The sequence below is a fragment of the Strix uralensis genome, chromosome 5 (genome assembly GCF_047716275.1).
Source record: "Strix uralensis isolate ZFMK-TIS-50842 chromosome 5, bStrUra1, whole genome shotgun sequence".
In the NCBI taxonomy this organism is placed as follows: domain Eukaryota; kingdom Metazoa; phylum Chordata; class Aves; order Strigiformes; family Strigidae; genus Strix; species Strix uralensis.
Genome location: NC_133976.1, coordinates 51542452 through 51568322, shown reverse-complemented (window position 1 = coordinate 51568322; position 25871 = coordinate 51542452). Strand labels below are relative to the sequence as shown.

The following is a 25871-nucleotide window of genomic DNA, read 5'->3' as shown; positions in this document are numbered from 1 at the left end:
TATAGCTCCAACTCAACAGGCCACACTTGTTGTTGCTGTATTTCTACTGGGCTCATCAGCACCATGAGGGCAGTTACTCTGGCCATGCCCATACCATGACCCGGGTATGGAGCAGTGCTCCTGCGTGCTCCAGGGTGCTTGCACAGCTCACCCAGCCACCAGCTTCCATGTTGTTAAGATCAGTGAAGCCCAGGCTGCCTGCACAGTCGGTCTGTCCCACCTCGGGTGTCCAGCAAAGGGATGCCCTGAGGAGCGAGCAGGAGCATGGGCCTCTGTGTTGGGCCAAGCACTCACCAATTCCTTGTCCCTATGCTCAAGGTGCTTTATTTATAACACTTAAGAGGACAAACCTGCATTTCTTAGACACTTGAGAGAGGTTTTGAAGCAGCTGATGCTTCTGTTGACTTATTTCGGTTCCCAAGGAACCAGCTATTCAGTTGCCAGTTTGTTGAAGCAAGGCTATGTATCAACTCACAGCCCCACACCAGAGCTGGGCAAGCCCCTTCCAGCCTCAGAGCAGCAGGCAGGTTTCTCCAGCCGATGAGGCCTGACCTTCTCATGATGATCTCCACCTCCACCAAAGCTGCACCCAATGGCCTGTGTGGTTAAACAGGTCCCAAAACTGAGGCCCAAAAGCCAGCATGAGGCCTTGGATGAGGTGTCCAGGGCTCATCATCTGGACATTGGCCCAGTGCTCACGTCCCTCACGTGGGGAGGCGGTGGTGGCCACACACCCCTCAGGCGGCACTGGGTGGGTGGCAGCCGTGGCCAGAAGTGTTTGCTGTTGGCCATGCTTGGCCAGGTGCCTGCTGGCGCTTCTTTCGGGTGACAACTTTGCTTCAGTCACTCATGGCTTGTCACCTCGCCAGGAGGCACACCTGATGGGATTAGCTTTTGGAAATCGCAGTTGTGTGCCCTGTGAGCAATGTCCCTTCTAGGAAAGCATGTTAAACCTGGAACCAGCCCATCACCTGAATTTCACAGTGAAATCTGATGTCAGTTATGTCTGCCTGGGGGAAAAAAAAAAAAAAAGACAAAGAAAAATCCTACCTGCTGTGGCGTCTGCTGGCGTCAGAGGACACGTCTCCCAGCACATGGCCTCGTGGCAGCAATGGGAAGCCAGCAGGCAGGGACCTGGGGCACTGCTGAGGACGGGGTGGTGCTGGGAGCAAGCCCTCCAGGAGCTCTGGAGGTCATTCTCTCCCAATCCCTTTATTCTTGTCCTCTACATGTTCACACACACATGTCCCTCTCTGACCTGTTTGCTATTCCCTGTCTTTACCAGGTGCCCAGGGACTGACTCTCCAGAGCCCTGTGCTCACATGGAAGTGGAGAAGCTGACAACCCATGACACAAAGCCCAGTCTGCAGCTGAAACAGAAAAATCAGAGTCCTCAAATTCACAACAGGCTGGTCAGCCAGACTCAGGGCTTTGTTTCCAGTCTGGTTTTCTTCAGATCTTTGCTATTACTCTTGCCTGCTTCTACGATCTGGCTCTTGCTTTAGGTACCTAGTTTCAGGGTTTTTTGTTGTTTCTTTTTTCAGAGTTCTGTGGGACCCAAATACTTGGTGCTGGGTAAGAAAACCTGTGTGTATCACAAGGAGGAAAACGTCTAGTTGCCTCTTCAAGGCTGGCGTAGACATGCTTTGCACCATGGCTGAGAAGCATGCCCATGCTCCTCAGAGCTCTCTCTGCTCTGCAGAGGTTTCAGTGCTCCACCCTGCTTGCCGCACGACAGCCGCTTGCTCAGACAGCAACCCCCAAGCATGCATTAAGTAAATAATCTCAGGCTCGCTACACCTTCATCAAACTCTGCTCATCAGAAGGCTGCATCGCTCTACAAGTTGCAGCCTGAAGTGGTTTCTCAAATGTTGCAAAGTCAGGACCAGCAATGGAGAAGAAGAATATGTAATTAGGCTCATTTCACATGCAGACATCAGACCCAACAGCACAGTGAGCCCAGCGCGAGGCAAGTAAAATTCCCTCAGAAGGGTTGATTTCCCAGGTCCCTACGTGGCTTGTTTGTTAATCCTGAGATTTTTCTCAGAAGTCTTTATTATCCAGAACAGGGGTGTGTGCTGTTCGCATGCTGCTTCTTGGAAATTACTGGGAGGCAACTTACTGGGAGGTAATTCTAGATGGGAATTTGAACAAAAGGTGTTGCTTAAGCATTTTGAAGAATAATTGAGCACTTGCTATGCAGTTTGTTTAATAACCTGAAAGACGGATCCTTATCAGGAGTCTTCACATGCTCTAGCTATTCAATTGCTTTCTTATTTAAATAAAGCCTAGCAAGTGTGTCCATAAAAATAAAATTACCTCATAAAAGGCAGTATCACTGAGGTCTGCCTGCTCAGATAATTGGAAGTTATATTTTTCTGTTAGTATGTCTTTATATCCTTTTTTTTACAGGGGTTTTGGGTGCTCATTGAGCTTTCAAAGGCGATGACTGTGCCATGCATCCCCAGCATCGTTCCTGTTAAGGTGCCAGGAAGGCAAATGTGGTTATGGGCTCGTCTTGATGAGCTCCTGGAGTTCACAGGGTTGTGAGCTGGGAAGTATCACCCTCCTGGCAGAGAAAGTATCACTAAAAAATCAAAATGAACATCAAAGGAGTGTAAGTCTCTCCACGTGTCTGCTTCCTCGGGAACAGTTTTCAGTGTGCGTGCAAAAAAATACCCCCACTCTAGTTTGCAATGATTCCCTTCAGGATAATCCAAATTTAATGGTGCAAAGATGTAAGATTAGAGTCAATAAAGTTCCTAATGATTGAAATCAGTGAACAGCAACATGCAGACGTCCCAGGTGCTAGAAGAGTTTGCATATTTTAAAAGTCAGAAGGGCTAATTTTGAGGCCCGGGCTTGAGCTGCATGCCATGGGGCAGGCTGACTTACAGCTGCATGGGGCAAAACTCACCCTACCAGCACAAAAATCAAACCAGGAAGCAAGTGCTGGGTCAGCTCTGAATTTAAGAAAAAAACCCCAGCATTGTTAAACAGAGAATGACTCTGGAAATGTATCTTTAACTAGAAACATTGCTGATGGGATCTGCACTTGACATCCTACTGTGCCCTGAGCCTGCTCATAGAGGAAACTCTGTCATGCAGAAACAGGACTTTGGGCAGTTAAATATTACGGCTAGACACACATTCCTCAGGAAGTGCTATGACAGCACTCACAGGAGAGTAATAGCAAGCCAGCAAATGAAAATATACCCTCTGAGTGTGTTGCTGCAAGGAGTTGTTAAGGAGGTCTCTGTGTGTCCTCCTCTGTGAATGAGCTTGCTGCTGATGCGGAGGAAGTCTGGGTGACATCCTGGGAAGCTGATGGCCTCTCTAAACACACCATGTGAACATTAACACTGGCTGTGGCAATTCACATTGCCTACTTTGGGTCTAATGGGTTTGTCCCTATTCTGGGCAGAAGGCAGTTCAAGTACTTGGTTCATTCAATCCTCTATGCCCTTGTCCAAGTCTGATAGCAAAGCCTGGTGCTGCGTAGGTCAGAAATGAAAGTCCTAAAGAAAGAAAATGCGTAGTTCATTTTGCACAGACTGCCATTCAGTTGCGTTTCTTTTGGGTCAGTGTGGGTTTGGATCCTTGATCTCAAGGTGGAAAACTCCATGAGTCTATTAACAGTCTCCTGAGCCATCAAATCCCACTTCTTAGGGGATTATTCACATTCCAGAACTCAAAATGATCTTGGTTTTGGAAGCATACTGATATCCTTTGCTGAATAGCTCCGCTCCTCTGTTCTTTTTCCTTCCTCATGACGCTTACTTTGAAGTGAATAGTGCAAAGTAGCACTTGAGGCAGTGAAAAGAGGACCCCATAACCTAGAGTGCTTACTACACCCACAAAAACCCCTTTCCTTTTTATTGCCCCAAATCCATAAAGACTGCTTTTCAAAGGGAGGTAGTAAAAGTACCACGCTTCAGCAGGTTCCAATTAAAGAAGGCCTAATCCAAAGCGCATTGAAGTTAATAAGAGACTTTTTGTCTCTTTGCTGTTGGGGCTTGGACCAGACATCAGTGTCAGAAATGGTATCTGTAACACATGCAGACATTTTAATGCAGTCACTGCTGCAGGAGTGCCGGGAGTCTTCCTGCACCACTATCAGCCCTGCTGATCATTCAGCTCTTCCCAACAGCTTCAAAGGGAAATTGAAAATTCATCTTGTTTCACAACTAAAACGCTAGGTTCAGAAATGAATTCTGCTAAAACACATACTCCTTTTTTTAATTTGGAAAGATATTTTGAAAGATTATTTCCATTTCCGGCAAATGTTCCTTTTTCTCAGGAAATCAGTTAAAAAAGACACTGTATTCAGGCCAAAAAAAGCCAAATCACTGGATTTATTTTTAGGTCTATTTATCAGGTGATAGAAAGACACCCTGAAAGTCAAAATTCTTTTCATTTAGTGAAATCTGGACAAAGCTTCTGAATTGCAAATACAGCAAGCTTTTATGAACTGCCTTTTCAGCTCTACTTCTACTATGCCTTGACATTAGTCTATTGCTATGGAGAATATGGAAGCTTATAAACCAATTAGCTCTCAGAGACTGTTTTTATTTCCAGTAAGAAACAAAACTGTCAGCATGACCACATTTAGCATCAGATGAGCGTGCCTTTTATGTTCTTTGAATATAATATGACTTTGTTTATTTTTCCAGCCTTTTACAAAATGTTTTATTCCACAGATCAATGACTGTCATAACATATGACTCAAGATGGAAATTTCCCCCACATCATCTGGGAGAAGCGGCTCAAAGATGACTGCATTTTCATTTTACTCTACAGTCCAGCCACTGTTCAACACAGCCTAAAGCCTCCTTGACATGGTTCTGCCCTGAGGACATCCCTCCTTTGTGATCATCCCTGCTCCTTTATACAGGTGGGAAGCAGTGTTCTTAGACTTTGCCTATTGCTATGCTAAGAGTCCACCTGTACTTGCAGAGTACAAAACAGCTTTTAGAAAGCCTACTTTCCACTTAGGAGAGTTAAATGAGATCTCAAAGTCTCCTTTATAGACCAAGGAAGAAAATGAACAACTACTTTTTCCAAGGACTAGAAGTTAAGCCACTCCATTTCAGTGGAAGGTCCAGCATGAGCCACTTTTAGGCCTTCCTCGCTCAGGGCTCCTAAAAACTGCCACAAATAAGTAGATATCAATAATATCATTTTCACTAGAAAGGCTTTTTCATCATCAGTTAAGAAACCCAAACACATCAGAGAGCAGTTGCTGCTGGCTAACCTTTGCCCCTGAGCCCATGCGCTATCCTGAAGCCCAGAGTGGCCACGCACCTAGCCGCAAGCTGTCAGCAGTGGAAGACACATGAGTCCTTGCTCCTGGCTGTCAGCCTGCTCTGTGCACCCGTTCTGGGGGCAGGGAGGACAGGAGCCCCTGCGCAAGCCCACTGTCATCATCCAAAGTGGAGGCGTAAGGGAGTTGAGGAGAAGGGAGACATGGGGAAATTCGCTGAGTTGCTTCACTCCTGAACAATACTGAAGTTGCAGGCTTGTCTATGAGTGAGATTGAAATAAATAACATTTGCTCCCAAATTAGCCAGAGAAGAATAAACATTTTAAGACCTTTTGGCTGTCCTAAGAGAGAATAAGAGGCTTTGCTATACATCTGAAGAATTAAATTGTCTTAATTGCATCCTTGTGCAAAATAAAGCATTACATACAGAAGAAAAATATTTTTAAGTGGATGGAAAAATCCACTGGGTTAAAGGAATACTACTGTCAAGTTAAATGTGTCCCTGCATTTGTGTGGTGCAAAAACAAGCTTTAATAAAACTGAAGAGTCTACTAGGAACATTTCCATGAATTTAAAAATAACAGCAATGGAAACAATCTCATAAAATAAGTAAACCTCTCCCTTCAATATTTGCAACTCAAGTATTACAACATTAATTTAGGGCCTGGGAATGTGAAAGTGACTATAAATTATGAATTAAGTGCTTTGTTCTACAATGCGAGAGGCCAGGTTTTAAATTCCTTGTCTAGCTGTGGCTCCTGTAATTTCAGTACCACTGCTGGGATGCAGAATTTAGCCCACCTAAAGGCCAATTTAATGGAGAAATTACCTGTTTGATACTCACCCATCAGGTTGCCAGGGGCCCACAGTAGATACACAGAAGGATGCCTGACTTGTAAGGAACACTTCTTTGGCATGACACTTCATACCTTCTCCAGACTGTCTTCTTAACCATTAAAAGGACTCTAAATATATTAGCTATGGATAACCTGACATTGGTCTTACAAATGAAGAACATGAAATACGAAGTCCACCCAAAGAAGAAGGTACCAGGGCCCTGTGGGTGTGCCCATTATACTGCTTTACCACCCGGACTGGTTGCCTTCCCAGAGCACTGCGCTCATGCTGGGGATGACTCCCTTGGAGACCAGTCTGTGTTAAGACTCGGAACAAGATAAAGTACTTGCATTTATGTTGCCAGAAGCCAGATTCTTCCTCTAAATCATGTTTTCAGTAGTTTCTCCTGCTCCCCATCTCCAGCTTTTGTTCCTCCAAACTGCTGCCACGGACACTGCTTTGCCTCTCTTCCCTAACATGCAGACAATGTTCTTGCCCATCCCACTGGCAGAATTGTTTCATAGAATTATAGAATCATTTAGGCTGGAAAAGACCTTTAAGATCATCAAGTCCAAACATAGAGAGTTTGTGACCATGCTGAATACAGAGGCTGAGTTTTGCTCTTACTAAAGAGTCCTCATCACACTACCTATGCTGGACCATATTCATATGAATTTGACAAATGTCTGTACACATGCTCTAGGATGGTTTTCAACCAAAAAAAAGGAATATGCTGGCATTAAAGCATCATGAAACAGAAAAAATAAATAAATCCCAAGGACTAAATTGATTTATATTGTCTATTTGGGATTTGTTGATAGACTTAAACTCTGTAAGTAGCCATAATACGATATAATTAGTTAAGATCTGAGTAAGGTATAACAGGATCATGATTTACTGAAGGTTAGAACTGTATACAGAAGATTAAAAGCAAAATACCACCAGATTGCTTCAGGACCTGCAGAAGCTGATCCTGCCAGGATATGTTTTCTGTTTCCATACTTCTGAAAATCAAGGCAGACAGGATTTCCTTAAAATCTCTTTGCCCTTCCTAATTTCCTAGACATGTTCCAAAATCTGGGTATAGGAAGAATTAAAAAAAAAAAAAAAAAAAAAAGGCAGTAAAGTTCATTCTTGCCCCAGTAAAGACTTCTGACAAGGCTGTTAGCTGTTAAATTATATGGGGCAGATCTTGTAGGATAGGAAGTTACTTGGCAATGACTCTGTAGATGAAACAGTCTACTGTAACTTGCTCATAAATAGGCCTGGAAAGCCCGTGTCCAAACTTTGTTCATCATTTACCGTACAGCAAACTGCTCAGGGAGAATTAAAACGTATTCTGTCTCTTATCATCAGGCCTCAGAGAGCAGCTGGTCACTTCCATCGTCTTTGGATACATACCCTGTGGACTGATCGCTACTTACCTGGTCAGAAAAAACCTCAGTGGGTTCTTCCAGCAGGAAGAAAATCTCCTTTACAGGAGGCAAGGAGAAAAGCCCAAGCTTTACTATTCTTCTGAATAAAATCTAATCATCACTGGTGGTACAATTACAGCTGGCAAAGAACTGGAGACGGAAGTGTCAAAGCTGCCCCCATTAGGTGCAGAAAAGTTGGTAGAAAACAAACAAGCCTGGTGGATGGCACAAGCTGGAAGGAGAGCAGCAGGGAGTTCATCTTGACCAGAAAAGACCTGCAAGCTTCAGTACCCTGTTGGGCATGCGGTGATCAGAGAAAGGTGCCTATGGACATTTGACCTAAAACTTCTGTGAAACAAGATTGCCTGGATCCAGAGCACAGTACAAAGACCCTTAAGGCACCAGGTTGTCTCCCAGTTTATTAGCAAAGACAAACATGGACAACTTAGAAGTTGTCTTATTTTTTAGGCCCCTTCTCACTTTGTTTGCCTGTTCCTGTCTATCTTCTGGTCACTTTTCTACTGCATGTCCTCCCTGAGAACTTCCCACCCATGTTATGCTAAAAGATGGCATATGAGCACGGTGCCTGTTTCCTTGCAGAAACCTACACCCATTAAATAATAACAGGAGAAACCCTCACAGGCACACTAGGTTCCTGTTACTTCCACTTAGGGCCAGTTTCAAAGGCAGACTAAGGTGGCAGCCATCTATCCTAGCAAGAAACTGTATGTGCTAAAACTTTTATAAACGTGAAATTAGCCACCTGCAATAACTGTTGTAAAATTGTTAAATTAGTAAGAGTGATTATTTGCATTTCTTGCTGGGATATCAGGGAACTAGCATGGAACGGCAGTAATAAAGGCTCCTACACAGTCCAGAAAATAGGTTAAACCAAGTGTTGCTCCCGCAATGAAACCAGACACCTTGCTGAACTCACTGCAGGGCCTCCTGCTTGCAAGGACTTTAAGTGTCACCCTATATCCCCACTGGAATAGTACAAAAGCAAACAGGAAAGAGTGATGCATTTTTTAATGCCTGCTAAAAATTAATCTGGCATGAAAAGAATTACAAGTCACAAGATGTCACAGAAAACTGGAATGTTTAATAAAACCACAGCTCCCAACCTCATTTTTTTCCAGTTTGATGCGTCAGATCTTCAACATACATTTCAGTGAAGCCTTTTTATTTAATTTAATGAAGTACTTGATAGCTCCCAATCAACAGCAAGGCTTCATTCAAGCATGTAGTGTATCACAGAAGGATCCACTTCTTCTGCCATCAGACTGGCTTGTAGACTTTGGATTGTTGCTTTTTTCCCCAAACGCTGTCTCCACAGGACAAATGCAGCTACTATCTGTGACTGCAAGTTGTGAGGGTGATTGACTTTACATCGATAGATGTCAGTATGGGACAAACCCAAGCACAGAACTATATGCTCCCATTCGGGTCCCAGTCTTCTTGCAAGCTTGTTCAGCTGCTGATCTGTTGGTGAAGTCTTCAAAATACATGGTGCAATTTCAGTTATATCTGTAAAAAAAGGAAAAGAAAATGTTTTCACATGTCACTAGGCAATGCTGCAAATATTAACGTAAGACCCTGACAAAGGAGGGAATAAACAAAGTTGAGGTGAAAGAATTAATTGATAAATAGAATACATACTCACCTAGAGAAACTGATTACATAATCAACCAGAAGATTAATTAGAGGAAAACTAATGCTCAGTGGACCATACTAGGGAGCCTTGAGTTTCTGGGTGTCAATAAACCAGATACTGGATTCTACTACAAAGCAAAGACTTCCAACAGTAATTATAGAGTATGGGGTAGTGAACAAGAAAGGTTCTCAAGGACATGTTTCCAGCAGCCATCACCCTCTGAAAATCAATCTGCTTCCACCAGTATGATATAGTGACAAACGACAAATATGGGACCAATAATAACTTATTACTTCTATTCTGATTTTATTTATACAGTTCAGAAATAATGTTGATTCCTCAGTTACTAGGTATTACTCTATTTATTTTGCTGAGGGCTGATCACAGGAAATTATTCTGTCTCCTAAGATGCTACTTACCCTTTGTGCCCTGTCATATGGCAAACTCTTCTTGAGGAGATCAGCTCTGGGGGCTTTTCTTCTATTTAAATGAACCCATAAGCATGGTTCAGGTGAACCCAAGTAATGCGGGCTTCAACACTGTTCCCCAGTACAAATTATGCTTCCTTATTCCTTATCCTAGTTGTAGTAACACTCCTGAAAACAGGCACATACGTGCTACAGACCCATTCATCCGGCCTCCTTGAAGCTGTTTTCAGGAGAGTGAAAGGAAGTCATACGTTCTCTGAGATTCCTGCCCTATATCCCTCAGTATTGCCAAAGTATTCAACATGCCCCAGAATGCACTCTTCATCTGAGAAGATGTATAGCATTGAACCAGTACCTGAGGTACGGAGGACAGGATCAATACAACTACCAAAACAGTTTTCACAGGAAGCATTAAGGTAGCTGTAACTATCAGTGGTAAAAACCTCTTAGGGACGGAACCAAGTATTTCTTACAAACACAAGTGATCTCTGTGTATTCCCTATGATAATCTGATAATTTTGAAGACAAAAAAAAAAAAAACATTAATACAAACAGCGTTAATAGCAGAGTGAGAATACAGTGCTATTCAGAAACATGCTGCATGCAATCCATCTCACCTAACCACAGATAGCCCCTCCTGAACTAATTATACTAGGATTAATTATTGCTAAGGAGAGAAATAGGCTCTTCTAGAATACAATCTAGCTCGCTGGAAAGAAGATGTCTAAAATAATCAGATGAATTACTCCTCTAAACGCCAACATTTCTCTCCATTGACTGTAAAAGGTCTGCTGGGTATAAGCTCAGATGTTGACGTTGACACTGTAAACAGTCAGTGCTGGTGAAATGATTCTCTGCCTGTACATTCAAACCACATACCAGTTGCTTTAAAAAAGTGCATTTAGAAAAGCAGCTTATTATAAATTTAAGATATCTATAAAGCATATTTGCTTTTTGATACCCTTTGCGATCACAAACTGAAATGAAGGGTCAATGCAGCCTGCAATTGCTGCTCTACTTTTGTTGCTGAAGATACTGTGTCAAAACAGAGCAAAAATATCCCCAAGAAAATGCTAATTATAGCCTGTCGGTCTGAAGCAGCAGACTCCCTGCAGAAGAGCTGCTTTGTAAAATCTAATTTATAGCTCCAATATCATGCTCACAGGCTCCACTCCAGCAGAACAGCAACACTAGAAAGCACCACTCCTTCATTTTATCAAAAGTAATTGTTTTTGCATAGATTACCCAGAGCCTACAAACGTTTGTACAATTTTAGCCCAATCATACATAAGTACTATACAAAGCTGCTTTGAGTAAAGGGAAAATTGCTTTCTGAAGAGTGTTTAGGTCCCTTTGATCTTTTTGTCTTCAGATTGCCAAAGGAACCGAACCTGAGGCAAGTGGCTGGTTCAGGGACTGGGCTGAGGATGCACGGCTCCTGAAGAAGGCTGAGCAATATTGATGGGGCTGCTCTACACTGTCACATCACGTCGGATATCAGCTCCACAGGTAAGTCAGGCCAAGGGAGTGCCTCTCACGAATGCAAATACTTGAGAATAACTAAAATTTAAAATAAATATAGCTACACCGTGCTGTTGTCAACACTACTTTTTGTATTGTCTTATGGTCAGCCACTAAGCATAAAGCAGTGTGCCCAAAGGAGCGCTACCTGCCAGCCTGGGCTTTTTGCTCTCATGCTGGAATTTTTATACTTCGTGTTCACTAGCAGAATTATTTTATGATACTGAAATGTGATCAAGCAGGGAGGCCTAACAATAATACATGTCAGCTTGTCCATCCAGCCTTTGATATTAGGCAGATTTTTTTACTACAACAAGTATCTTGCCTTTAGCCTGTTATCAGCCCTTTAATAAGAATAAGAATAAAACCCATCCAGGAAATCTTTTCATCTTACGCTACCATCTGATTCTAATATGGATGTGGAAGATTCTGGGACAGAAGCCAAATGTTAAATTTAATACAAAGGACTGTTATTTTAGTCCCACTTTATTTTCTGTGATAGCTCTTTTTCAGCTCTGATACAAAGTCACTGAGGAAAACCTGAGACAAATATTACATGATGGGCAATATTATTTAGAGGTACAGAGAAATATGTAGTGAGATCTTTTAGTTATGACAAATGCAAAATCACAAAAAGACCTAGGTATGTTCTAGGATTAATGCCACTCAATTTAATAAACATAATGGCATTTCAGGTAAAAGGGAAATGAGTTTGCTGTGCTCAGCACCCAAGCTGCTTTGAACACACTGTGAAAACATTAAAGAGGCCTTTTTTCAGTTATGTTTACTACAGACCCTCAGTTATAATCTCCATTTGTCAGGAACTGCCTGAAGGAGGTAACGAGCTTAGAGCAAAAGTTTCAATTATGCAGATCCTGCCGTTGCATTTGAAAGGTACATTTAGGATACTGAGACCTCAATTTTGCAAAAGATGTGAAGCTCTTCTTGCTTTAGGTCAACCTGATGTGGAGGTGTACGTGCTTATGTTAGATATATGCTTCAGCTTCGCAAAACGAGGACTGTAGTTAGAAACAGGAAGAAGCGGGGCTTGGGACACCACTGGAGGGTGTCGAGGGTTTCCCCAGAGAACCCAATTTGTGGTGCCATCACCTCCAGGGAGCACACCGAGTGAAACACCATGTCCAGCTGTGGACACAGTCTACGGCGCAAAGCGCCAGGGCCACGTGCTGCAGAGGTTTAGAGGCTAAAGTCTCGCTGCTTGCACTGAAGCCACGAGGAATGGGGAGCCGACATCTTTTGTGCTGGGGAGTGAGCCAGGCTGGTACAGAGCTGCGCTTCTGGGACTGCCAGCCAGCTTGCTGGCACAGTGCTTGGGAAAATCCCCTTTCTCTGGGCTGAAGGTGGAGAGGATGCTTCCTACCCTGGTTTTGGAGCTGAAACCAACCCAGAGAAAGACACACAGCTCCTTCTATTCAAAGCTGCAGCACGGGGGAATGCGCTTCTCCCTGTCTACAGCTCTCACTGGTCAAGGAAGTTCATCCACCCCAAGTCTCTCTTCTAGCCATACTACTTAAAAAAAATGGGAGATGTTGACAATTTCTGGCCTGCGTGTACATGTGTGCTTCCAGACCACTGCACAGACCAGGAGATATGACAGTGCTGGAGAGTGTGGACAGGAAACAGAACTGGATATAAATAGACAGTATCACAGATACGTACCAGACAAAACAGAGTAAGCCAGATACCAAAGCTATATATGGGGCAAAGGCAGCTGGTTGCCACTTTTGCATTTATTTTTCTTCAGGACCTCTCCAGCTTTAAGTAGGAGACTCCAAGAAGATGTTGCAACAATCAGGGGGATGGAAAATAAACTCACCCCAGCTCTGTCCCGCTTGGCGCAAGTGGGAGGATGCAAGATAAAGTCCAGTGAAAATGGGCTTTGAATCACTGAAATACTTTCTTTTGGGTTTTGCTTTCTCATCACCATCTCTAGGTGATGAAAAAAGCCGAGATCATCTCTTAGGCTGCCTTGTACCATGGGAAAATCTTTATCGACATTGATGAACTGACCTCCCACCCTCCATGTTCCTGGAAAGCAGTGGGGAGCAAGTGAGCTTGGCTTCAACACAGGACACAGCAGTAAAAAGTGCGTAGGCATTTTTGGGTGATCTGCAAAGTACCCAGCTGATTCCTCAGAACTGACGGCAGCCCGAAATGCCTTACAGTTTTGTCTGAAGGACCCCTCTCCATGTAAGTGTGACTTCTCTGTGCATGACCAAAAGCATCTGTTGGAGTTTCAGGGAGCCTTCTCCCTTATGCAGTCAATACATTTTTACATGATGCAACACAAAAACAACTTTTTGGCTTTTGCTCTTTGCTCTGTAAAAGGGACTTTGATGGAAATGATGCACCTGAATCCAAAGTGCTGAAAAAGTCTCAGTCAGCTGCTGTCTAATCCTGCAAGGACAACTCCACAGGCAGTTCAGGAGACAGTTTGGGAGCCAGGGATACAATGACCCATCTCTTATCTAATAGCTATCGAATAAAGCTGTCCTTTGAGGAAGGATGTTCTGGGGACTGGTCTCTGCTTCCAGCCCTGCCTCTTTATTTTATCCTTTTAAATGACCATGTGTATACTCATTGGATAAAAAGACAGAAGCAGCCCTGGAAGAGGAGATGGGAATCCAGATCTCTCTGAGCTACACATCCTAATGCTGAGGTGCACAGTCATGCTCCTCTTCATTCCCATTCTTCTGATAAATCATTCCAGCAAAAAATACAGAGTTCCCTGGGAAGGGTCAAGAATGCTTCCTCGTCTCTAGAATGGAGCCTGGCGGAGAGAAAACTCTCCTGGGAATCAAGTGGTATGCTGAAACAGAGCAAAACTGAATGCAAGAGCCCTTGGCAGAAACAATGCTAGGCAAATACTCTAATTTTTATATAATCACATCAGAAACAGGTAGGTGATTCCAGGCTTCAGATCCTGCATAGCTGGAATGGGACTGTAAAAAGGGGTAATTGCTTAGGCAGGCATCTGGCCTCAGCATCTCCTACTGATAGGTGTACAAGAGTCCTTCAGTGATCTGGACTCAAGTCAGTAACTGTTGTTTACTTGATCCTCTTACCAGATCCTGCTCATAATTTCTGAAGAGTTCAAAGCAAGCATTTCAGAGTCCTCTTTAATTGTCCTTCCTGGCATCTGGAGTACAGTTCTTCCCTGAGAAGTGCTAAAGTTAGATCAAGCAGTTCCATAAGCAGCAAACCAAATAAGCCTTGTTTCCCCCAGGTGTGAGTCCTACAGCTGACTTGTGCTTCAGGACTTCTCTCCTCCAGCTGCTTACCGATTCCCAAGGCACTCATGAAACTGCTCCTCTCCACAACAGCAGCTAGGCAGGCCAGGTTCAGAAGCTACTAGGGGTAGATGCAAACACACAACAACCTGCAGCAGAGGAGCACACAGCCTTGGTTACTGCAGGAAATTATGCTAAAAGGGGCTTTGAAGCTCCACAGAACCATCATGGCTAATGTGCCAGCAGCCAGTGACATTCGGGGCACTTCAGCTAAAGGGAAACATATATAATAAAGAATCTAGTGCCAGGCTCTGCTTCCCTTCAGGCCCATTGGAGTGCAGTGCACTTGTTAACTAGCCTGAGGCACAGACCCAGCAGCGCGTACTGAATGGGCATGGTCATGGTTGCCAGACTGTGTGCTGTGTGTTTTGACAGCTGTGTTATCTTCCAGAAATTATTTAATGACTGTCACAATAGCAAACAACTTGCACATATCCAGGTATATTTGCTTTAAAGTGAAATCCCCTTGGCCTGAGCAGAACAATAGAAGTGGGTCATGAAGCAGAACAACACTTGGTGGATCAGGTTGGGGCAGGCTTTCAAGAGCAGTGAGGTGGCATGGCAGAATCTGAACTAGAAGGCAAGTATGCAACACTCCCACTAATAGAGAGATCAGAGACTTCTGAGAGCTGCAGCCCCCCCTTGAGCCACCAGAGATGCTGGATGAAAGTGAAAGCAGAGAATAAGTGTTTTGAGGGATCCCAGTGGGTGCTGTAGATCACTGAGGTCAAAGACCAGATCATAGTGGAGGTCCTTGTGAGAAAGGCGGAATAAACAGAAGGTGCTGGGCAACTGCAGGGGGTGGCTTGGTTCGATTAGTTAGAAAATGGGGTGGGAGGTGACAGTGTGCCTCCATTTGTACAGCTGCTCTTCTGCTTTCTTGTTCAGCTGTTCTCTTCCAACCCTGTCCTAACAGGAAGAACTGCAGGCAAATGCCTGCCGTCTTCCTACAGCACATCCAAATTCATGAGCTCTAAGCCAACCTGCAGCAAGGAATGCCTGGAGTGCCAGATGGGAAAGTATCACGCTGGATATATGACACTTGGCAGGCCCGCATGGAGAATGCAGTACTTACTCCCTCCTGTGCAAGTTACAAATGATCATGAAGCATTGTAATAAGGTTATTTTGTTGTGTGAACTTTAGAAGGGCCTGATTTAGACCTGTTTAAACACAAGAAACAAGTTCAAATCGCTGATCAGTGAGAAAAGTAGAACAGACCATCCAGAAACCAACCTCTACTATATAATTTGGGTGTTGTTTTTTTTCTTGTTGTTGTTGCTAATTAAACGTCAGACTGATTCAAAGGCTGGGAAGGGAACAGTAGTGTTTTGCAACAGCTCCAAATAATCATGCTCCAGGGAACAAGGAAAAATATTTCTCTTCTATGTATCACCATATACATATCTTTTCTATACATCTGCAAACAGCACAGATTACGCAGCTCATCCAAAGTCTATTCAAAACCAGCAGGTCACCTCTTGGTGTCAGTGCATTTCAAATAGTGTTTGACCAAGGAGCAAGAAAAATTACTGTAAATCCTGTACTATTTGAAGACAGATAGCTGACCCCATTATAGCTATCTTTCCATATATAAAGTTAATACACTCAGATTAAAATAATTTACAGAAGAAGATTAAAATAACTTGAATAAGATGTATAGCCTTCTGCTTTTAGCACGTGCATAGCTGTTTCTCTGCCTCTCCTGCCAAACGCAAGTGGTGAGTTACATGGGTAGCTGTGAGGTGGAAGCCTGTGGTAGCTGTTCCACTCATCTGCACTGGTTGCCTCTGTAGGCTTCTGCTCACTACCAAAGAGATGCCCACCTCCTTCATCCCATTTGAGGCTATCAGAGGATACCATTTAACAATGACTGCCAAGTGTGCACTGATCTCTCTTCTCTGCTTGGGAACTCCTGCTTCCTCCTTCCATAGAGCTGACTCAGCATGGGGAAATCCTGGTGACGGAAAACCTGCACCTTTGTAGGAACAACAGGCCCAGTTACCTTCCGAAGAATAAACAGTATCTTCTATAATGCAATCAAACTCAAATCTTGGTCAGTTAAATACACAGACTAAACTACAGAATGGAATCTGTACCATAAGCACATTAAAAGAACACCTAAAACAAAGGTTTAGAAAGCGGCATATTTTTTTCAACTGACCATGTTACAGTAAAGAAAATCTAACTGAGAATTTTATGTTCATCTGAGTATATGTTGCAGTTATGCTTCACAAATGCAGGGCTGTAAAGTTTCTGTAGCCTGATAACTTCTGATCTGGTGAACGCAAACAGTCATTAAGATATAGAATGTGCATGAATAAAAGCAACCTCTGTCAATTAGTGATTATAAAACACTCATAAGCGTACTTCTATCATGGTAATTTACATTTCCATGTCTCATAATTAAAATATGAAAGGCACCAATCAAAATGAAAGTATATATGAAATAAATTTTTAAGATTGGTTGCATTCTTCCACATTGTGCTGTCTTTTATGACTTATATTAAAAGACAGGAAGTTCTCTGTCTTATTTTAAATAAAATATTATGACAGCCAATGTACAGAATAAATTGTGGCCATGATCCTGTGATAATCAAATCTATGGCAACTTTAAACAGTCTCCCTCAAGCGAATCAGAAACCACCCATGGCACCAAATTCAGCTCTTTCCTGACAAAAGCTTGCTGGGACTCTGCATTACTGGTGTAATTAAAAAGTACATATATCTTCATTCGTTGGCAATCCCTTCTCCTGTGTGAGCTCTGAAGCATCACGCTTTGTGACATTAAATACATTTTGGGTATTAGGGTAGGAAGAAAAGACAGCATAAAACTTTGTAAATCTACAAGGCAATTAAAGAATGCAGATGTTTCTATTTTGGCTCAATACCAGCAGCTAATTTGTGTATTCTTTATCACTTGCTAATGACTGCCTAGTAGCTGTGGATGTGGCAGCAGACTGCTAAAACCTGAAACATAAATATTCAGATTTTACAACAAAAGTTTTAAATTGTATTCCCACTATTCAGTTCCAGTAGCTATGCAGTTTTCCTGAACTTTTTAAAATCTGTTTTACAGGTTTTGTACCTCCACAGATCTCTGCTATACTGATGGCCTTCAGTATTAATCCATGTTAAATAGATTGACTGAGAAGTCCCTAAACAAATTCATGCTATCTTAAGTTTCCACCCATTTCAAGCCATAGGGAAGAGCAGGGAGGAAGTTTCAGCAGTTAATAGTGTGCATGTTATTCTGTTTCCCATGCAAAAAATTAATTACAATCCCACCTAGTATTTCTCTGCTGTTGCATACCATGAAATCAAATAATTAACATAATAAATAAAATGGTGACTGCAGATGCATGCAAGGAAAAGAATACCTATGCAAAGAAAACACAAACACAACATACTATAATATCTGCTCTTTTTTCAAGCAGAATTACCCTATTACAGACAGGATTGGACTGGACTTATACTGTATTTTTATACTTTTTTATTTTTAGCAGCATTTGATGCTGCTGTAGACACTGAAGTGGAAGTAAAATTTGCTTGGTATTTCCTATGAGTTTCTATATTGTTACATGTAAATAAGCTATATGCATCAGCACTGAAGCCACAGCTAGCGAAGGCATCCTTGCAGTGATACCTTCAGTATAAATGCATGAACAGGTTCAGCATGCAGCATTACACTAAGGTAAAGAGAAATATGTACTCAGTTGGGAGGTTCTGAGGAACACCTGAGCTTTTAGGTATTATTTGGAAGAACTGCTTAAACCGAGCATTCAGACCTCAGCCAAAGATTCTTTTCCCAAATGAACAAATATGACTTGAAAAGCTATATGGAAAGAAGACATATGACCATTTTTTGGAAGCCAGGTGCAACTAGTTGTTAGACAGGACAAAGCTACCTAATAGCCTGACACAGCAGAGACGAGAGTCTCTGGTTTACATGCAGGCAGTCACACCAACAGTCAACTCTAAAAATAATGCTGGAAAAATCAAATTCTGAAGTACGTGAGTGGATTTCTATATACTTCTGAATGCTCTGCAGTTCTTAGTGAATTCAATTGAGTTTGATAATACTCATGGCACTTTCAACCATTAATTATTGGTCTGAAGCACACAGAGCCATCATTTCCCTCAGTCAAGTTTCTTCTCCAAGCTATCACAAAGAATAATTTACAATCAGTGGATGGTTGTACGAAGTCATGACAATCATAAAGCACATTCATATTTGCAGTAGACTTCTCATGGTTTCATAGGAGGCAAATGTTTACCTGGTGGCCCAGGCAGCTCTGACAGAGTAATTCATCCACTCTAAGTGCAAAACTGGAGCAATTTATTATTTTGTCAACTAGGTGACAAACTCATCACACAACTTTTGTCAGGTGATTGGAAGTTAACTTCTTTGGACAGACACTACTTGAATACTTACTTCAAATAGCCTGAGTTGTCTTTCAAAGAGCTGAGGTAAGCCTTAATCTTGCTGCTCCCTTGCATGCAAGAATCATGGCAGACTCCTTGGGCTTTTTATCTGCCGAGAACAGTAAGTGAGTAAATTTTTCACTAGCAACTTTCCTACCAAGAAATCTTTCTAAAAGCTGCAGCATTTCAACAGTAAAACCATGTGCTTGGACTTTAGCTATTGTTGTTCCTTTCACGCAACAACAAAAATCATACTGCCAGTATGAAGGATTGTTTTGTTATATAACACAACAAATCGTACATGCTTCCCTTACAGGGCTTAAACCAAGTATGACAACAAGCCATTATATTTAGCCTTGATAAAACTGTTTATTGCTCCTAGAGATTTTTTTTCTTCAAGTTGGCTCTTCATTTTGCTTTGGCTCAGATAGTTAGAAATATCAGAACCGAAGATCTGTGCAACAGATGGAGCTCGGTTGAGAAGAATGCCTTTGGCTGGTAAGGATCTTTGCCTGGCAGGTGTCAAACCAAAATTAATACTGCACATACTACTCTTTACCGAGTTTCAGATTTTAGCAAAGTGAGACTGCATTCCTTCCTGACCACAAACATATATTAATAGAACAAGCCATGCAGAGCAAGCTAAAACAGTACTATCATTATGCTGAATCCTCCACTGCTTGGCACTTTATTTAATCATTTACACCCATTCAAAGCAAGTAAACAAAATGCAATGGGTTAGGATAGTGTCTCTTTATAGACATTTTGCTCAGCTGTAAAAGTCTTCACAGAATTCTGTAAGCAACATGGACTTAGACCCCTCCTGCTTTCTTTTTTTCCTTCTTTTCTTGTGTCAGTGCCTTAAAGGCTTATGAACTTCAATAGACTATTCGACATTTCAAAATCCACAGGAAAAAACAGGTACTGGTACTAAAATACACTGCTCAGCTACAGCTGGTCACTATGCCTGGCTTGCCAAGTGCAATTCAACAGGCCAAGTCAGGAGGCAGGGCTTTTCATAGGTGTTGGGAAACTGAGCTTCAGGTGGCATCCACCTGCTTCTCTCTATTTCACAGAATCACAGAATCATCAAGGTTGGAAAAGACCTTGAAGATCATCTAGTCCAACCCTACTCTTAAACACCTCCAGGGATGGGGACTCCACCACTGCCCTGGGCAGCCCATTCCAACGCCTAACAACCTGGTCTGTAAAGAAATGCTTCCTAATATCCAGTCTAAACCTTCCCTGGCACAACCTGAGGCCATTACCTCTTGTCCTGTCGCTTGTTACTTCATTAAAGAGACTCATCCCCAGCTCTCTGCAACCTCCTTTCAGGTAGTTGTAGAGGGCAATGAGGTCTCCCCTCAGCCTCCTCTTCTCCAGACTAAACAACCCCAGTTCCCTCAGCCGCTCCTCGTACGACATGTGCTCCAGACCCTGCACCAGCTTCGTTGCCCTTCTTTGGACATGCTCGAGTAATTCAATGTCCTTTTTGTAGTGAGGGGCCCAAAACTGAACACAGTCATCGAGGTGTGGCCTCACCAGTGCCGAGTACAGGGATAAGATCACTGCCCTGTCCCTGCTGGCCACGCTATTTCTGATGCAAGCCAGGATGCCATTGGCCTTCTTGGCAACCTGGGCACACTGCTGGCTCGTGTTCAGCCGGCTGTCAGTCAACACCCCCAGGTCCCTCTCTGACTGGCAGCTCTCCAGCCACTCCTCCCCAAGCCTGTAGCACTGCTGGGGGTTGGTTGTTGTGGCAGAATTGCAGCACCCAGCATTTGGCCTTATTGAACCTCATACAGTTGGCCTTAGCCCATCGCTCCAGCCTGTCCAGATCTCTCTGCAGAGCCTCCCTACCCTCAAGCTGATCAACACTCCCACCCAACTTGGTGTCATCTGCAAACTTACTGAGGGTGCACTCAATCCCCTCGTCTAGATCATCAATAAAGATGTTAAACAGGAGTGGCCCCAAACCCGAGCCCTGGGGGACACCACTCGTGACCGGCCGCCAACCGGATTTAACTCCATTCACCACAACTCTTTGGGCCCGGCCATCCAGCCAGTTTTCTACTCAGCGAAGCGTGTGCCCATCCAAGCCACGAGCAGCCAGACTAGTGAGAAGCTTAGCACCACAACTAGCCCTCTCAAGTGCCAAGTCACTTGATGATCTGAAAGAAATCATTTTGGAATCTCATGGCTGGTTTGACAGATCGGTACAGTCCAAAAGCAATTTTAGCTGACCAATAGGGCAGTAATTTTAGAAGGTCACAGTCACAGGACTTTTAATTATCTGTAAAGCAAATTTAAGAATATATTTGTGTGTTTAAACATATATACACACACACACACACATACATTTTCAAAATCTTAGTAAAAAAATATGAAAGTCCTAAGACTGCAAATCTAAGATATCTGCAAGTCAAATTCATCCCCCTTTTGATTTCATTTCCACAAATTCAGGTTAGCGAACTGTCACACCATCCTGTGAGAAGAAGGATGGAAATGGGAGCGTGGGTGAAGTCATTTCATAAAACAGAGGTCCTAATTCACAGAGCACTTTACACTACACCACGGGTTTGGTGAATTCTCCTTTCCCCTCTGAGTCAGCACTGACCTAACATCCCCTGCAATGTGCTCACCGGCGTGGCTCGTGGCTGCCCTGTGGCATGGCTTGTACCGAGTGACACGGCACGCTGACCAGCTGCAGTCATTAGAGATCCCAAGGCAGTACTGAAAGTAATGAGGTGACTCACAGCTGCTGCCACGCACATGAAGGCTGGGGACCCAATTACTCTTTTACTCAGTAATAGTATTTTGCCAAAGCAACTGAGGCAAGTTCAAAATCAAACAAGCTATTAGCAAGCATCTGGATTATTATGGTATTTGTAGAAGATTTATGCTGATTCTAGTGGGACAATTCATAAGCAAAACCTAAACATCTGAAAAAATCTTTTGCTTAAACAATTAATTTTCATGTCTCATGCATACAGAACAATGTTTTCCCTCATAATTTTGTAGTCTACTAGATGCCAGATTTGATCCAGAATTGAAATTTCAGTCATTTTGGCTTTTGTACATAGTGAATCAGAAATAAAAATGTTTTAACATCAGAAATGAAAAGACTGGAAGATCAGACAGACCATAAAAGATTTGTTTTACTTGGTTTGGGATTTTTACACAGCTATGCCTAACCTAAGTAAGACTGAAACAAAAACAAAAGGCAAAACAAACAACTAGACAAATCTGTTTCGTCCCAGAGATGCAGAAATACAAACGACGTTTGCATCCCTGGGGGAGCCAAATCTGAAATCCTGCTACGAACAAGAAAGAAGGGCTGTTATTTCCTCAACAACTGTTCCTGACATCACAGCTACCTCCCAGAGGTAACAATGGAAAGGCAATCTTAAAAAAGGATTATTTTTTTTTTCTTAAGCAAACATCTTTTTAGTTCTACAAACTCAGGAAAAAAGAGATCAGGGGTTTCTTTTATAACGCTGGAAATTTTAGTGCCAGAACTGTAAACATCAACATCTTTCTCTTCCTTCCTTCTTCAGATGTAACTGCTATGTGTTGGTTGACTTCATTAACCTTCTAATTGATTTTAGTGTTAGACAGGGCTAAGTATTTTGAGCTTCACATTCAACATGTTACCTAATTTTGTGTGTAAGCTCCTCAGAGAAGAGCAGAATGATCTGGCAATTCAAGGTTAACACATTCTGTGAAAGTGGCATCAAACTTCCATTTGTGGAAATGCACCATACCACATCAGCGCATGCAAACCCAACTTTGCTGTGTACAAACCACACAAACAGTGCCCAGCTACCTAACCTGACCTTCCACTTGCACTTTAGTGTGTGTAAATATGCTAATGACAGGCACAGAGGGTTCATGTCCAAGTTTACAAGTTCAAGTGCAGAAGACAGATGAAAATTGGCTGCAATGCTTTGTTTCACCCTCATTTTGGGAGATTCCAGCTTTATCTAAGTCTGTTAGCCTATGAGTTGCATCCTAAAGCCACAAGACTGACCTATTTAAATATCTTTATTCAATTTTTTAGACTGAAAACGAGGGCTTCTTGTCTACTCAAAAGAAGTTGACAAGAACATGAAGGTATCGCTATGACTCAGGCTTTTCGAGACACATTATTTACTAGACATTATTTAGTGATACTTTGCTGTATTTGAATAATTTGAGAACTTTAGGCACCCTACGAAAAGACCTTGCTCGAGGCATCCTGGAATTTAAAGATTTATGGAGGCTTTCACTTCCAAAAATTCCCAAGTGAATGGGGACAGTCAAGCTGAAAACTGTGAAGAGTCTCAATGTTTTTAGTTAGCTCTGTGCAGGCAGATTGTGAGACTTAGGGCAAGAATCCCTGGATCACCACAAGAATCCACTAGTCCTTTTTAAACAACCCAGGTCCAAAGCATTTCTCAAACAGACTCAAAAGACCCCTTCTGTAAACCAAGCAAGGAAAGCAGAAGCAATTTTTAATACTGTTCATTGTGTCATGCAATTATTTCCACATGCAAGTAGAGAAACTCAGTCAACCAGACGCTTTGTCTGTAAGTGCAGCAGGAGCACACCTTTTACAGGGAACAGAAGTGTGTTTGGATCAGCTGAACATAAGCTTAATGGAGTAGTTTCAAACAACATATAAAATTGTCTCAGATGATACACAACTGTAAAAAATTTGTAGCTCTGTAAACCCACGGATTGCTATTTTAAAGACAGCTTCATTAAGAAACACAGCTTGAGAATATCTATCAAATAAGATCAGAGCTACATGCGGGGACAGCAGGAGGCAGCTGAAGCAATCTGCAGCACAGCTCTGGTGCTCATCGGTCTCTGACCCTGAGAAAAAATATAATTATTGCATGAATACACATATTAGACCAAAAGAGAAAGTGTAGGAAAAGACAAAAACTCTACTAGAAAGAGATGGTGAGAACTCCTCGGGTTTTATGCAATGGTCTACAGCTCTGTATGTCCCAATCCGATATAATTTGTTAGACTGACAACAGAGCTGTGGCTTTAATTTTGAAGTCCACGTTTTTCTACAGAAGTCATTAAATATGACACACTTGTCCTGTTCAACAGAAAAACAAATCTTCTTCTACTTTTATTCCTCTGAAGCCTTAATTTAATTGTGCAACATTTGCTTTAGAAACATATTTGAAGATGTTTTAGATATTACCTCATTTGTACACCATCTCAGGCTTTCCAGGAACTCTGAACCAACAGTCTCCTAGCCTTTCTTATATCCGAACTACTGTATTTTATGGCTTCCACACTGTACTGTCTGGAAACTCCCCATGAGACTGGCCTTGTTGTGTTAAATACAAACATGTACGGAGAAGAGACACTGTGCCAGAGAGTTTGTAATCTCAGGCACGGGTTGTGAAAAAGGCTTTGCATGTATTAATTTATGTACACAGAGACTGCCATGATTATGTTCAAAGAACTCCAAAGAGTTGAGCCTACACAGGTAAAAGAGGAAAAGCACCAGAGGAGCCAAAAGTCCAGCTGCAGATCCATGCTGGATTTCCTAGTCATGACCACTGCTTTGAAAGGTGCCCATCTTCAGCTGCTGATGAAGCCCTACTACACCTCTGCAGTCTTAATCAGAGTAGCTTATTTACCAGGTCCCAGAAATGTAAATAATAAATTGTCTCAAATAATTTCAAGTATGGAATTAAGCATACTGGAATTTGGAAATCCGCTGAGGTACTGATAACCAAAGGGAGCAGACAACCAAGGGGGTCAGTAGCTATTGGAGCCAGGAAGGCTGAAATGTTATGGAGACAAATCCCACATGTATGTTTGGGACAAGGCTGGGGCTCTGACCTCACAGCTCTGTACAGAGTGCATCCTCCTGAAGCTTCTGACCTGCAGAGGTAGGAAAGCTCTGCACAGAGGAGCTCCCATGCATTTAAGATGGAGACAGTGAAGTTTTACCCTGTTCTGTTTTCAGGCATCCAATGACCACAGGTAACTCACGAAAGTAACTGAAAATATCTCCTATCTGTGCTCTGTGCATGCAGGTGCTGTCATGACCATTTCTTGAAAACTCATGAAAAGCTACACCAAGACCACAGCTGATCCACTGTCACTGCTTACCAAAGCATCCTCCAACGTCTGCACCTCACGTCTATACTGCCTTCACATGGAATTCAAGGCATTTGGTTTAATCTGGAAAAAAGAACACCCTTGAGTCAAATTCTGATGTCTGCATTTATGCAAAGTGATAGATTTTCCCAGACACTTCACAGTGGATTCCTTCTGGTCTCCCACTCTTAGCACTGACTTAGTCTATTCCCACCATCTGCCATTTTCTCCATCTCTCTTCTCTTCCCTGCCTTGTGCTGTGGCTACTGGAGGACCCTGGAGCTGGTGCAGCATGCTACCACCGTGTCCCTCCATCACAGAAAGGCATCTCATCTGTATCCTAACCCACACCGGGCAGGCGTACAGCTTTCCCCCTGGACAGGTGACCTTCACTGTGTCAAAGGTATGTTGCAAGTTTTTCTGCAACAAAAATCCCCTCCTACTTTCAAATAATGAATTTGGGTTTTTTTATTTTTCTTCCCTTTCAGATTTTTCTCTCCTTCCCTGCCCTTTTCAAGCAGGAAGGAGAGTGACAGGGAGAATAATGATTTCCTCAGCTTCTGCTGGAAAAAAAAACACAAAAATTTTCCACCAAGACAGAATTTTTTTCTGGTTTTTTTTTTTTTTTTTTTTCCAGTGAGGTTCAGGAGCCATTTTTTTATTTAAAATGTCCTAAATAAGTGTCCAGTTAATACTGGCATTTGGTGTGGAAGGTAGCGGGGAGCTGGTACCTCTGTTTCATTTAGCACAGATCCCAGCCTTAAGTGTGGCAAGAGGTTAGCTTGAATTTTTCTCTTGAATTCTATCTTTGCAAACCGCTTTTGAGGGTTTCAGCTGTATAAATCAAACCCCACAGCCCAGTGTGGATGCACAGCTTGTGATGCTTTCCTCCTGCCAGTTGGCTTTGC

At 42.6% G+C, this 25871-nt stretch overlaps 1 protein-coding gene across 1 annotated transcript in view; it reads right to left on the bottom strand.

Annotated features, from left to right (window-relative positions):
* Nucleotides 1-8597: 8597 nt before the first annotated feature.
* The window catches only part of CRADD (CARD and death domain containing adaptor protein), an 81991-nt gene continuing 64717 nt past the window's right edge, over nucleotides 8598-25871 (bottom strand). The window contains exon 3 of the mRNA XM_074870749.1: nucleotides 8598-9042. Coding sequence (XP_074726850.1) covers nucleotides 8747-9042 — 296 coding nt within the window. The 3' untranslated portion in view covers nucleotides 8598-8746. The remainder of the gene's footprint in view (nucleotides 9043-25871) is intronic.